This window comes from Lasiosphaeria miniovina, assembly GCF_030549165.1.
Source record: "Lasiosphaeria miniovina strain SMH2392-1A chromosome Unknown B0T26scaffold_1, whole genome shotgun sequence".
NCBI lineage: Eukaryota > Fungi > Ascomycota > Sordariomycetes > Sordariales > Lasiosphaeriaceae > Lasiosphaeria > Lasiosphaeria miniovina.
This window is the reverse complement of record NW_026848220.1, coordinates 2,594,799-2,608,472: the sequence shown is the minus strand read 5'-3', so window position 1 is coordinate 2,608,472 and position 13,674 is coordinate 2,594,799. Positions and strand designations below refer to the sequence as shown.

The following is a 13,674-nucleotide window of genomic DNA, read 5'->3' as shown; positions in this document are numbered from 1 at the left end:
AGGTACGTGAGGAGGGTTTGAGTTACTCCTCGCCTCCTTTTCCTTTTTCCCTTTCCTTTTATCTTTTTCTTTCATCTTTTCCTTTTTTATGTCTACATTTCTTCCCAAGAACGAGATCAAGCTGTCTCATATTCCCGTCCCTTGCTCGACCAGGAGGAATATTGGCCGACTATCTGAAATTCGGGGCCTATCTCAACTCGAGAGATGAGATTTGGCACAGGCTTCTCCCTCGCCTAGTGTTTCTCGTCAGCATGTTTTGTAATGCCGTGATTGCCACACCATCACCTACTCTAGAATCACTGTCTTGATATTCAAGCCTTGTCGGGGATGTCGTGGATGCCCCAGACGCCCTCAGCTATTACGGAACAGGGACACGGTCAGTCTGAGAAGTTGGAGTATTTTGTGCAGAAACAGCTCTCAAACGCACGATCGGCCTCGCGGCAAGGCTTGGAGCTCTCAGCGAAATTAGTGCGTGAGCCCGTCCAGTTCATAAACTGCCAGGGCATGGGTTTGGCCGGAGTGATCTCCATACTGTCGTCGTTGACAGTAGCTGCGGCGGCTCCTTGGGCAGGGGCAGGGGCTTGGGCGTTGGAGGCAGCGTGGATGGTTGAGGCACGGCGGTCCTGAAGCTCAATTTTGGCGATACGGGAAGCACGACGATCCGGGAGCTCATCCCGGGAGATATGCGAAGTGCGCCGGTTCTGGAGTTCAATTCCCGAGTTCCTGTTGCTGTGGGCGGCGTTGTTCTGGAGTTGGTGGCGAAGATTCTGGCGCCGGCGATAGTATAGGGCGAAGCCCAAGACTGCCAGAACGATGGCAATTCCAATGATAATTACACTATACCCTCCTGGGGTAAAGCCATTCGCGTCTCCGTCGGCCATCTTTTTCTACTCGCTTCCGGACTGATTCTGACTCTGTTAAATATAAACATGGCGTCTATTTTTTGGCGGTGGCTGGTACGAATATGAATCCCTACTTCCAAACCGAGAATACTGACGAAGGCGGGTAACAATCAACGACCAGTGGCGGATAGGTTTGCCTGACAACGTCGGAGCCGCGAGTCTTGTGTGAGATTGCGGGAACTGCGGCAAAAGCCGAATGGCGACGCGGTATCTGACTTGTATTGATAAAATGGTAAGTGGCGGACGACCAGACGATTTGGTGATAGCCTCAGAAAGGACGAAGGCAACGGGCGGTACCTTGTGTGATCTGACTTGCGGTAGACGGGGGGCTGAGCTGTGACCTGAGTTGTGCTTTGAAAGGTAGATCGGGAGAGGAAGAGACAAACACCAGCCCCGCCGTGGGGAAATAGATAGGCAACAGAAGTCGGGTCGTGTGACTGACAGACGCGTCGGCAGGGGGGAGGATGAATTTCATCTGAACTTTTGTTGTGGCCTGAGATCTAGCTGATAAGCCTCCCGTCTCCGGGCCAGAATTCCAGAAACGGAACAAACGAATGGGTCGAGTGCTAGGACTTGGAGCCTACCTCCTGCCTCAGGCGGGGGATTTCGGTCTAATTCCTATCAGGTTCAGCTCACCACACTTTGGGGGGGAATCCTGCCAGTCATGATGGCAGCACCAGACAAGCCCTTCCGAGACTCAAACTGGATTCCATTTCGATCTTGACTTCTTAGTCTATACCTACCCAACTGAGATAATAAAGTTCCGCTTCCTCTGATATTTACTGTTTCCTTTTTTCCGACGGCCCCTTCTCCTACCTTAGACATGCTCAAGTACAAGTTACGTTACCGCTAGCCCGTCGAGCACGGCAACGGCTGCTCCCGGGTTGCTGTTTTGATACATGCACGCTTTTGTCCTGTGTACAATGCGGCTCCACGTCTGGGGCGTCGTGGGTGTATTGCAAGATACCGTTGACTTATGTTGTCTGTCTATCAAGTCTCAAAACGGCGAGTCCATAAATTAGTGCCACCTGTCCAAGACAACGGGAGAACCCAAACCACCAACGGGCAGTGCCAGCAAACAGTCTGCCGTTCTCGCTCGCCATTTCAAGTCGAGCTTGAGGCCTATTCCCTGCCTCACATGTAACATGAAACGGACTGACCAATTTCTCCCCAACCCCAGGACACAAAAAAGAACATGGCACCGTGACAAATACTTCGAAGACAGCCGCGCCTTCTCGCTACTGTCTATGGTGCTTGTGAGAGTCAGAACAACATCTACGTAGGTATGCTCAGGCAAGTCATTATGTATTCTCTTGCTTCCCTCATTTCTTAATCTTCAAAACGAAGTTCACTCGACATTGATACGCCCTATAGCCTGCCATGTAGCCATTCTCACCCATATCAAACCCAGCCAAGCCATCCCCTTGATCCGACTCACTCGAAACGCCATCCCTCCCGAACAGGTCAGTACAACCGCCACATTACCTATCACTCTCAAGCAGGAGCCAGGCTGATATAACACCCATCTTTGAAGGAAGGAGTCACGGTCTGAAGTGGGAAGGGATATAAATAACTACTTCTCTTGGGGCTCACAAACCGCTCTGACACGACGGCGTTGCCATGTAAGAATATCAACAAAATAAAGTAGCCATCTATCCTTTTATCTACTTTCCGTATAAACTCCCCTCTTCTGAACAGGTAGCCCATGAAAGAACAGAGCTTCGCTGTATCTCTTACCAAGATGTCCGTCGGGGAAATCCAAACTAACAAAGTGTCCGGGGTTAAACTCGGTAGGCGCATGCACCGTACATACAACGGTTTCATCCACGGCAAATCGCAATTAGAGCAAACCCCCCCCAAAAAAATAACAAATCTCAGGTCAGCCAGCTCTATCAGCAGCACATCTGGAGGTAAATCCGACGCAAGGTCGATATCACCCAAGCCGAGGCCTCTTATCTCGGCGCCGCTGTGTTAGCCGAACCGAACGCGCTCGGCGTAAACTTGTACCGCAGAGTACGTAATAATCTACGAAGGAAGACAGACAGACGCATCAGTAACGTGCCGGGGCAATGACTGGCTGTGTCGGATCTGACGGGGTCCGGCCGGTCGGGTTCTCTCGTTAGCTTTATGGATGCGGTGCGAGGGGCGGTAAGCGTTCCGGTCGATTGGGAACCTGAAGCGCAAGGTCGTTTTGAGCCGCGTTTTTTGCCAAGGGGCACGGACGGACACTCACGGGCTGGAAACATAATAATTAATCTACATACATTCTCAATGTAGAAAAAAGTCACGAAAACAAAGAAGACGAAAGCGTCCCGTCGCATGGTGTGTATTCGATACCCAAAGTTCCCAGCATGGCCCCCCCCCCCCCTGGTGCTCTCTGTAATGCCGATAATGCCGATACTTTTTCATATCAACTAGACAGCCCACATGCCTCCCATTAAAGGACATAAAAAGCAATGTAATCCCAAAAAAATAAATAAACAGGTAAGCACCCAACAAGTCACTACTTGATCAAGACCTTGTAGTCTAATGCTCTCCTGCACGCCTTCTTCTCTCCATATTGAAGAAAAAACCAACTGGGATTGTTCAAGATAAAAAGACGTGTCCAGGAAAAAAAGAAATAGAAGAAACGCCAGTCCCAGAAAATGTAGAACGGTTGTGAAGCCAAAAGAAAGCAACAAACGATTTCTTCACCGGCGATCATTCCAACCGTGAAAGATGCGTAACCCCGACAAGAAATCATGAATCACAAGCCCATATCTTAACCAAGAGAGGGGGCTCATCTTCAGAATCCAGCTTTTGTGTCTTTTTCTAGCCCATCTCGCCGTTGTCGTCATATCCGTCAAGTCATCCAACCAGCGTCCCCTCCAAAAAGTGCGCAGGCCAAAGGGCCAAAAGAGGAAACCGGGATGCATACAAAACAGGGAGAGAGAGAGAGGGGGGGGGGCGAAGAGATCAATCCTTGTCCCAGTACGTCTCCTATGCGCGCTGGTTGCCGTTGATGTCGCGCCCAAAGTGCACGACGCGGTTATGTATCGCCTTCTTACGGAGCGACGTAGACCCGTCTACTCTAGGGAAGGATATCCTTTGCGGCTGCTGATGCGGCGGTGGCGACGATTGTAAAGAGTTGTTGCGGCGGAAATCTAGGCGCTGGTTGCCGTGCCCGACTCCTCCTGCTCCTGCGAACCTTCCTCCACCACCGCCACCGGTATTATTTCTCCAATAGGCAGGAGACGCAGAGCCAGGCGATTGGGTTCTCATGTGGTATCGGGGAGGCAGTGGCGGCGGGCGCGGTGCAGGGCGCGGCGTTCGGTAGTAAGCCTCGTCGCTGGGAACGAGGTAGTGTGTATTAACCATAACCTCGTCGTCCTTTTCCAAGAATGCCGAGGCCGTGTACGCAAAGCTGTTTTCGCTCTCGGACTGCTGCATCAACGCTATTTTGCCCTTATCATCATTATGAGCGTTGCGCAGAATTCCGCCTCGGCCGCCGCCGCCGCCGCCAACGCCTCCTAAGGCAGCGACCGAGCGCAGGCCCGAGACGCGCTGCGAGACCGTCTGGTGGGGTTTAGCCTCGTCCGCAAGCACAAAGGCGCAACCGCATAGTAGGCCGATGGCCATGAGGGCAGTGCAGATGTAAGCCCCGACACGGCCGGCAGTAGTCATGGGGGGGAACGAGCCGCTGATGTCGAAGGGGTCGGTGCGGCCCACGTCGGAGCCGCCGGCGCCCGGGTTGCCGGCGCTCGTGCCGCCCGTGCTGTTAGTGACGGGGGCCGTGACTTGCTGGATCATGTTGGCGAGCACAATCTCCATGGCGGACATCTGCTGGCCGACGCCCGTCGAGCCGTCCCACTTGCCATGCTCGGTCCATTGGTGTCCGCACATGCGCTTGTTGTCGCCTCCCGTGCACGTCGACGCGGCGGCGATGGCGGACGTGGCGAGAAGCGGCTTGATGCGGTCGTACGTCCAGGGCGCCCACTTCGTCGTGGACGCCATCCAGCGTGACAGATACGCCTTGAAGCTCTGCTGGTCGAGGTCGCACAGGTTCACGGGCTCGCACGCCACCTCGGTCATGACATCGCTCTTGTTTCCGGCAAAGAACACGTTGATACCATCGAGCAGGCCGTTGACGCGTTGCTTCCACATGTCCCGGGTGGTTCCGGACGTGTAGTTGTACATGGCAGCGGCGCCCAGGAGAAACGCCCCGGCGTTGTAAGTCCACTGGTACGGCGTAATGGCGGAGCAGTTGTTAATGTGCGTGCCATCGTAGATGTAGTATGTTTTCGGGTCCAGGAGCTTGGCATCCACCATCCAGTCCCATGTGCGGTCGGCCCATCCAGCGTACGACTGATTGCCCGTGTACCGGGCTAGTCGTGCGGCAATATTGAAGAAGCAGGCCTGCGAGATGGAATTCTTGTAGTCGTAGCCATTGTTCCAGGTGAATATCTGCCAGCGAAGGCCGCCCCCGCAATCTTGACTATCCCACCGAGCCGCTTGGGTATTGAAGACGGCCTGGGCCAGTGCCAGCCACTGTGGTTTATCGCTCGGGGGGTTCTGGAAGTTGTACTCGGCCGCCGACATAACCGCCATGCCCCAGAAGCCTTGGTCGTCATTCCCTTCGGTCATTGTTTGGTTCGGCGGCATGTAGTCGTTGTTGGGGCCGACCTGGTAGAGCATGCCCTCTTTCGTGATGTTGTTCCACCTCGAGTCGCCCGTGTAGTACCAGTAATCGACGAGGGAGCCCATTAGAGCGCCGGCTTCCCACCCTAGACCCCGAATGTGCGGTTAGTATGTGACGGAGCGGCCCGGGAATGCGGGCATGGCTCACAGTAGTATGGTAAGGGTAGCAGGCCAGGGGTCCCTCCCGGCTGATCACCATGGTAGAATGACATCATGTCCTCCGCCATAGAGCTAGCAACGCTCTTCAATGAATCTGCGGCATTGGGCTGTCTAAGTCAAGAAGGTCCAGCAGAGCTGTGGATGGATTATCATAAAAGCTCACCGGCTGAGCTCAGATCAAGCATGTAAGCTGCGCCGAGCTGCGAGATGGCCAGCAAGCTAGCAGCTGCCAGGGCAGCGTTCGCGTCCGCCCACCGGCGGTGAATTTTCTTGTAGAACATCTATTCCGACGACGTTTGAGGGCGTGGACCGCTGAATCCGTCGACAGAGGGAGGATAATATGGCATTCAAGCCATAAGAGGAATGAGAGAAACTGAGGTCACTCGCCCGGCCAAGACAAGCAACATGCGCTAAGAGCGATGGACTCAGCACCGTAGCCATGCAGCTGACAAAAAGGACGGGCCAGGTCATGACTCCTGCCATAAGTGTGGATTCGGTTGGTGACGGGAGGGAAGGACGGGATGGCTGATGGCTGATGGCGTCAGCCAGGCTGCTTGCCTTGCTCTTGCCAGTGTCCGCAAGCGGAGAGAAGGAACAGAAGGGCCGGCGCCCCAGGGCAGCTTCCTTAGGTACGAGATGGAGATGCCCCGAGTCCCATTGTGCCGGATGCGACCGAGTAAGGAGGTGGGTAAGGGTGGGTATTTTTCCTTCCCCATGGGCAAGCTGCGAGTGTTTGAAACACGTCCGACATAGATGTGGCCGCTTCCCCGTGATGCCAGAAGGCGAGATGGAAAGAGATAGCCTCGCCTTAGGTAAGGCAGTGTACCTACCTAGGTAGTAGTCTCCATTCACAAGTGGCCCTCGAGACAACAAGACAACACGGCTGTGACGTGATAGTTTCGCTAGACACTGGAAGCCACTGGGTCGGTTGTGTGGATCTCGACGTCTGAGAGACAAGATGGTTGACGCATACATACGGTAATGCCCGAGGATTCTTTGTTCCCTAGCGGCGTGTTGGCACTTCCACAGTCTACCCCGGCAATTCAAAGAGCTCGTCCCATCAAGTTTCCAATTCCTCAGCAAATGCCGGTACATTTGTATACTCGTCTGGCCTTGGACATATTAGTACATGGCTCAAAGACTTGTGTGGTCGGTTTGAAAACTTCGTAACAACCTGGCTCGTGATTGCCCTGCGATACCTATCACAGGCTCCATGTTTTAGGATTGACACCACGGATCAAGGCCAGAATACGAGGTAATTGAATATCAGGACAAAATACTACTAGATATTTCCGTGAATAGGTGAGGTGGAGCATGAGAAGCAGAGAGAAAAGGGTACTCTGGTAGACGAGATGCATCCATGGAATATAATATCTGGAACCAAATCGACGGCGCATGGGTTCCCTTCTGGAAAGCACTCCGTCGGCTTGCTGCTGTTGTAGAGTTTGTGGTTCGCGTGGGAACTGCGTTTCCAAAGGTCCCCATTGACCTGAGGCATGCGAGGTACCTTAACTTGCATCGAAACTTTTGCCATAACCAAGAACGCGCTTTCTATGCCCGGCATTTTTGACAAACGGCTTTTGGACGCGAGGTGCGAGGTGCGAGGTGCGAGATGCTGGTGACCAGGCGAGCGTTGTACGGCCCCCGTGCGAACTATGCACAATGGATGTTGTGGCAATGGTCTACAAGATGAAGCCGCTCGTTTCACCAAACACAAAAGTTTGGGACCTGAGGTGGGGGAATTGTGCCCAGCACTTTTACCAACCGGGTTAACGCTAACTTGAACCGGGCTTTATCGTCCAAGGGCTTGATTGATTGATTACCGCAATAGCCTGCAGATATGGAGGATGAACAAAGAACCGAAGATCTATCGACGCCTATCCCAAGGCAGAACACAAAGAACTTGATGGTGAAGAAAAGGTACAGGTGGGGCTTGATGATTGGGTTCCCACCAACCGAAGAGATATTTCTTTTGGGCGCTCTGCTCCCCCTGTTCTCCCGAGAAAAGAAATCCGGGGTAAGTAGTGTACATGTACATACAGCACCCCCGGTTATCCACAGCTAGCATCTTCAGCTAACTTCGGGAAGCGATCAGGCGGCGACGAAATCGCTAATAATTCTAGCTCGCTCTGTACATCTCTTGTACTGTACAAATTCTAGAACCCTTGGCAGGCTTGGGCACCTTTAACTCAGCTCCGCATCGGCTCCTCTGCGTCGAATTTCGGGGCACAGCAAAGTGGAGACCACCCAGCCTCGGAAGACGTACGTCTGATCGCTCAGCGCAGCGGCCGTCTTCTCAGTCCCATCTGGATCCCGCCCCTTGTGTCCAGACTCCAAACCGCCTCCAACCATTCTCGCGTCTCGCCCGAAACTGCAACTCAACAGGATACCTTGCCTCCACTGCATTCGCAGCGAACGCCTGCTGCACTGCGCTGCGACTGCCTGCACTGCGTCGCTCCTCGATGCCCGAAACGCTACCTGCCCGACCAACCGCCCTTTGATCATTCATGGCTGACCCTGGCGTCATCGACCCCACGAAGGCGGGCAAATATCCCATCATTCTCAGCGACGCCTTACTAGGCAAACCGTCTAAGGAGACTTATACTGGCGTCCGCTGTAAGTGCACCTGCCATTCCCCCGTTTCTCTAACGAGGCGGCCCGTCTCAAGTTGTAGTCTACTTGGCCACTAACAAGCATTCCTCCAGACAACCACAGGCCTGCTCTCTCATCCGATTCGGCCCCTACCACGTCCCGGCTGAAGAAGTCAGCCAAAGAGGGCCAGTTCAACCTCAGCTTCGATGATCAAGGCAACAAGTACCTGTACAATGGCTCACGCACAACCGAGGACGACAAGTATGTTCTCATCTTTGACCCAGACCGCCAGGCTATGATACTGCACCGCGTCGACTCCGTCTTCCATATGAACCTCACGCGAACGCCCACCGACACCAGCGCCGAGTCTCTTCGCAAGCAGTTCCCCCATTTGGAAGTATCGAGCACAGCCACCGCCACCAGCAGTAGCAAGCAGCAAAAAGAGAAAGCAGCAGAGAAGGCTAGGCCCGGGAAGACAACAGCTGCTAAAGGCAAGGACACGGGGTCTGTTAAGGACACGGCCAAGGCCAAGGCCAAACCTGAAAAGGCGAAACCCGAGAAGACCAAACCCGAGAAGGCCAAGCCCGAGAAAGCAAAGCCCGAGAAGAGCAAACCAATAACATTGGCGCTGCCCACAAGTAAACCGAAACCACCACCTCCCCCGCCAGCGCTAGCAGTGCCCGAGAAGAAACCCAAGCGACGGCAGAGGTCACCAGTCGAGTCTGAAGACGACGACGACGACGACGATGGCGGCCTGACGATCGAGTACCCTGGTGGCAACCCGGCAACCACCTTCCAGCCAACCAACAGCTTTTCCCCGGGCTTCCCCCCATTTTCCTCTGCGTCAAGGCAGTTGTCAGATTTTGGGCGGGGAGGGCATGACGAAGACGATGAGGACGCTGACGCGGAATTCGACGAGGAGATGGGCGAGGACGATGACGCCGCCTTCAAGCTGCCGAGCCCCGTTAATAATCCCAGCAACTCATCTGCGGCAGCTGCTCACCAGCCTGCAGACCTCGAGCCCTTCCGCTACACGTTTGACGACAATGACGGCGACGACGATGCTGAGGCCGATTCCGCCATGGATGCCGACGCAGATGCCGACGCCTTGGGCGAAGACTTTGACGCCGTTGTTGCCGAGCTCGAAAAAGAGTTCCACAAGGCGTCTCATGACAATGGCCAGGACAGTGACAGCTCCGTGAGCGAAGAGGAGTAGGCAACTGGGCCTGGTTACTTCTGGCACGTATCACTCTGAGGTTGAAGCTTTTCTCATTGAATCCCGGGGAACTGTCATGGCTATCATGACAGGCTAACAGGCTTGTTTTTTATATTCTTCTTTTATACCTTGTTTTGGTAAGCCGACTAAAGAATCGGCGCACTTGCTTAATTCTCTTCAGGCAATTTGCCTAAATTGTTTTGGTTTTTGGTTTTATTTGCTCTTTTGAATTGAAAATGAACATCATTAGGATACCTCGAAGGCAGTCCACAACTATCACGGGCTGGGATTTAGAGTTATTGCAGTAGGAGGCGTTTCCCCCCTTTTATTCCCACTTCTTGGGTTGGCTCGGTTCTGGGGCATACACTAGGTTGGGGAATTATTTGCCACTCCGTGTCTGGTGGCTTATTCCTGCTGACATTTGGATGGGCAGACTGGAAAGTTTCTAGAATATTTAAAGAAGGGATTTACCCAATAGAGAACTTGGCTATCAGAACATTGCGAGTCACTTGGATTCTGTGGCTCTCGCGGTGTTATATTCGTAGGATGCCTTGTTTGTTCTGTCTTGTGTATGACAGTGATAAACTTCTGGGACACATGGTGATGTCTGTCCTCCCTTTTCCCCTTGTCTATCACACTAGACTCGGCTATGACTGTCATGGACTCGCTTAAAACCGAGTAAGGAACCGAGTAAGGAATCATCTGGTCAACGACAGACCCATGTTCCACGACGGCATCTTCATTGTATTAGTTGGGTGGCTTCCAAAGTCACCCTAGAGAAAGAAGAAGAAACCTCTTAGGACTGCAGAAAACGTCTATTCGGACTGTAGTTGGCTTAAAGGTACATTGAAATCTATGCCAAGTCACTAGCCCAGCCGAAACTCATGTTTCCCCGCCAACAAACAACTAATCAGGTTCGCGCCTGCAATTGAGGTTACAAATCCACCAAAAGTTCAACCACAATACCGCCAATCGCACCACTATAATAACAACAATAATAACAACAGCTACAGCGGGTCCTTAGCCGACTATTCGGGGCGCATCAACACCACAGGCATCAACACCGCAGGCATCACGAAGATCTAGCACTCAGGCCTCTAAGCCCACTACCCGCCGGGGTAGAGGGGGTGTTACAAAGCCTACGCATAGTACCATAGGGACCTATCGGACCACCAGGGCTTTGGCGGCTGCATTTGAAGCTCAAGAAAGCAGTGATCTCGACGATGCCAGGTACATATGTAGTCAATTATGGTACGATTGATCTGAAGTTTGTTTACGCTGACTTCGTCCCAGGAATTAGTGCCTTTCTTGGTGCAAAAAGTGGGTTTTTGCTGGGCGCGGCCCAAGCGTCTTTGTACCTACAGTCCGAATAGACGTTGCCTACAGTCCGAATAGACGGTCTCGAGAAGATACGAACCTTCCTGTTTATGTGGGAAACCTAGGATTACCAAACAGCTGCCGAACAAAACAGTGACCGACTCCGGCGCCGTGCCTAAAAGGAGACGAACATGTGTATGTCCCGCGCCAATCTTATCAAAATCGCAAACCAAATCAATCCGTACGAAATAAATTTCATACACCCAGACCCATTATGATTCCTTGCCGGAATGTTCTGATCTGGTACAAACTTACGAGAGCTCTCAGCTTCGCAATACAAAAAGGAGGGAGAGAGATGACCAGACAAACCAGATAATAGTACACTTCCAAATAAACAGAAAGAGAATTTTAGGAATGGAGGAATAGGGAAGAGATCATCCTAGACGTCGTAGCCCTCAAAAAAGTCGACTGAGCCTCGGAGCGTCTCCGAATCGGACCATTGGTTGTCCTGGTAGTCGTCTTCGATGACAATTGTCTTGTGTTCGTCATCTTCAATGACGATCGTCTCTGGATCGGGTTTTCGCTCGACGTGGCCCTGGTCTTCGTCAATGATGATGGTCTCCCGGCGGTGCCTGGCCCTCTGCTCGGCTTCGTCCTCCCCATCTTCGATGGCAAATGCTTGGGAGTGACGCCTTCTCCGTCTAGCCTGGGGCCGCGTCACTTGGTCCTGTTCGTCCAAGAACGCAGTCAAGTGCTGGTACAACACTTTGACCACTGACGGCGGGAATGCGTTCCCGATTTGCTTCTTGACCGACGAACCCCTGAACTCGTGAGCCACGGGGAATCCCTGGAGTCTGGCGTATTCTAGGAGCGTGAAATCACGTTTTCCAGACCAATGATAGTTTAGCCCACCCCCGCAAGTGATTGTGTACTTCAACAACTGGTTAGGGTCCCAAGCAGTCTTTTCAACAAGGTACCGCCCCTTGCGGTGGTGCGGATGTCCCTGCTGGCGGTCGACATGGGCCAGAGCTTTACGTACTGTCACCAGGGGCTTCAGTCCCTCGGCATTGCTCACGCTGTGGGTGGGTTTTGGGAAGGGTGGTAGCTTCTCTCCAGGGCCGGCGCCGATCATGATCAGCCGCTTCCGCGGCTGGGGTAGGCCGTACGAGGCTAAGTGCATAACTTTCCACCGTATAGAGTAGCCGTGATCGGTGAAACCGCAAACCAGGGTATTGAAAAACTGCTCGAAGCGCTGATGGAGGATGCCAAATGTCTGCTCTAGCGTAAAAACCCGTGGGCGGGTCTTTGAGATCAGATGCGTACACGAGAACAGCACGGCTTCGTTCATTTCGTCGTTCTGGCCAGCTACGGTATGCGCCGGCGACCAAACCTGACAGGGCGGAGATAAATGGAGGATATCCACTCGGTACTTGATTGCAGTGTCACTGATAAAGTCGGTGACGTCCTTTTCGTGAATATCGGTGTTCAGAAAGTTGTAGGAGAGCGATTCAGTGGCAGGCCGCCAGTGGTCAAGGGCAAATAGGAGACGAAGCCCCGCGTCCACAATTCCACGAGAAGCACCGCCGGCACCTGCGAAAACATCTCCGGCAGAATATTTCTGGTTCAGGCTCGCTCTGATAGGGAACTCCTGGCCACCACCGTCATGGGAGCCATGTTCCTCGATCAGAATCGGTCGGCCTCCAGTCTGACAGTCAGGCAGGTAAGAACCGCCCCGGACCCGATCTCCTCGCCAGTTGTTTGCGATGACACTATCTGACAACCGAAAGTCTGAGTCTGCTTCGTCTTCTGTGAAATGGATAAATGCCCACTCGCATTTCTTGGATGCAGCTGCAGACTTCCCCATCTGCTCGTTGTAGTACTCGATGTATTTATATCGACAGACAAGCAGGCCTTCATTTTTAATCCAGTTTCTTCCCTTCTCGCGAAACTCACGTTCCTCGAACCGGAAGTTTGGGAACGGTGAGTTGGTTGTTCGCATCTCTCGTTCACACAACACCTTGTCGGGGTGTATGGTGATGAGGGCTTGCTCCTCAAATTGACGGGGGTCGGCGTTGTTTATATGCACGACCATGCAGACCTCGTTCAATTTTCGTGACATGAACCCGCGAAGCTCCTTCGCTCTGGCGTATGGAAAGCCTCGGAGAAGAGTTTCACCCGTGATCCTACTACGAACAATCCTCCGTATCTTCAAGAATCGAATAATATCACGAAGAGGGTGTAACAACTCAACGACTATACCGGTTTCTAACCGGAATCCATCGTTCCGGACAAAGAAACTAAGGTCGGGATCGACAGGTCTTGGGAGTCTTGGTTGACGGGACCGTACCGGATACTCGTCCCCGGTGAGGTCGATAACATCGATTAGTTCCCTTTCGAGTTCATCCTCTAAATCATCTAATAGATGGTATATGCGATGATCATCGCCGTTTCGCTGAGAGTTTGCCATGTTTTAATTCGGGCGGAATACCTTGATAGACAATGAGATGATGTTTTCCGGTTGGTCAGTTCAGGATAGCCCGCGAAGTTGATAGAGTGAGCGGGATTCTTGAGTCGAACTTTGCTGCGAGAATAATGGCTCGTAACTAGCGGCAAGGCTTGGGTGCTATATCGAAAATGAATTAGTAAAGGAAGATATAATCGAATAGAGGGTGCTTGTATCTTGAGATCTAAGTACGAGATGTATTTTATTTCATAAAGATCATTCCCAAGAATGACCGCCTCGGTCGGAAAGGCCTACACAATCTTGCGCGGAACGAGCGGAGACCAGCCACAGACTTTAGGCTGGCGGAT

General features: G+C 52.8%; 5 protein-coding genes across 5 annotated transcripts; 1 reads left to right on the top strand and 4 right to left on the bottom strand.

Annotated features, from left to right (window-relative positions):
* Positions 1 to 3,314: 3,314 nt before the first annotated feature.
* B0T26DRAFT_31321 (uncharacterized protein) lies at positions 3,315 to 3,763 on the bottom strand. Its single transcript, XM_060434334.1, has one exon. The coding sequence runs from the start codon at positions 3,643 to 3,645 to the stop codon at positions 3,406 to 3,408; it is 240 nt and encodes a 79-aa protein (XP_060302541.1). The 5' UTR covers positions 3,646 to 3,763; the 3' UTR covers positions 3,315 to 3,405.
* A 118-nt stretch (positions 3,764 to 3,881) lies between these two features.
* On the bottom strand, positions 3,882 to 5,806 carry B0T26DRAFT_736547 (glycosyl hydrolase family 76-domain-containing protein; the record flags this gene model as incomplete). Its single annotated transcript, XM_060443336.1, has 3 exons — positions 3,882 to 4,457; positions 4,488 to 5,665; positions 5,728 to 5,806. 3 exons carry the CDS (start codon positions 5,804 to 5,806, stop codon positions 3,882 to 3,884), a joined length of 1,833 nt encoding a protein of 610 aa, XP_060302540.1.
* Positions 5,807 to 5,883: 77 nt separating this feature from the next.
* Positions 5,884 to 6,927, bottom strand: B0T26DRAFT_31325 (uncharacterized protein). Its single transcript, XM_060434335.1, has one exon. The coding sequence runs from the start codon at positions 6,831 to 6,833 to the stop codon at positions 5,958 to 5,960; it is 876 nt and encodes a 291-aa protein (XP_060302539.1). The 5' UTR covers positions 6,834 to 6,927; the 3' UTR covers positions 5,884 to 5,957.
* A 1,318-nt stretch (positions 6,928 to 8,245) lies between these two features.
* B0T26DRAFT_670047 (RNA polymerase II transcription elongation factor-domain-containing protein) lies at positions 8,246 to 9,546 on the top strand (the record flags this gene model as incomplete). The annotated part of the gene is made up of 2 exons (XM_060439135.1): positions 8,246 to 8,354; positions 8,444 to 9,546. 2 exons carry the CDS (start codon positions 8,246 to 8,248, stop codon positions 9,544 to 9,546), a joined length of 1,212 nt encoding a protein of 403 aa, XP_060302538.1.
* A 2,029-nt stretch (positions 9,547 to 11,575) lies between these two features.
* On the bottom strand, positions 11,576 to 13,270 carry B0T26DRAFT_613102 (S-adenosyl-L-methionine-dependent methyltransferase; the record flags this gene model as incomplete). Its single annotated transcript, XM_060435928.1, has 1 exon — positions 11,576 to 13,270. A coding segment is annotated over one exon (1,695 nt), but the record flags the coding sequence as incomplete, so codon positions are not given.
* Between the last annotated feature and the right edge of the window lie 404 nt (positions 13,271 to 13,674).

What these genes read in the sequence shown, in the direction of transcription:
- B0T26DRAFT_31321 (XM_060434334.1), bottom strand. Translation starts at nt 3,645, where the DNA reads ATGATTTCTTGTCGGGGTTACGCATCTTTCACGGTTGGAATGATCGCC.
- B0T26DRAFT_31325 (XM_060434335.1), bottom strand. Translation starts at nt 6,833, where the DNA reads ATGTACCGGCATTTGCTGAGGAATTGGAAACTTGATGGGACGAGCTCT.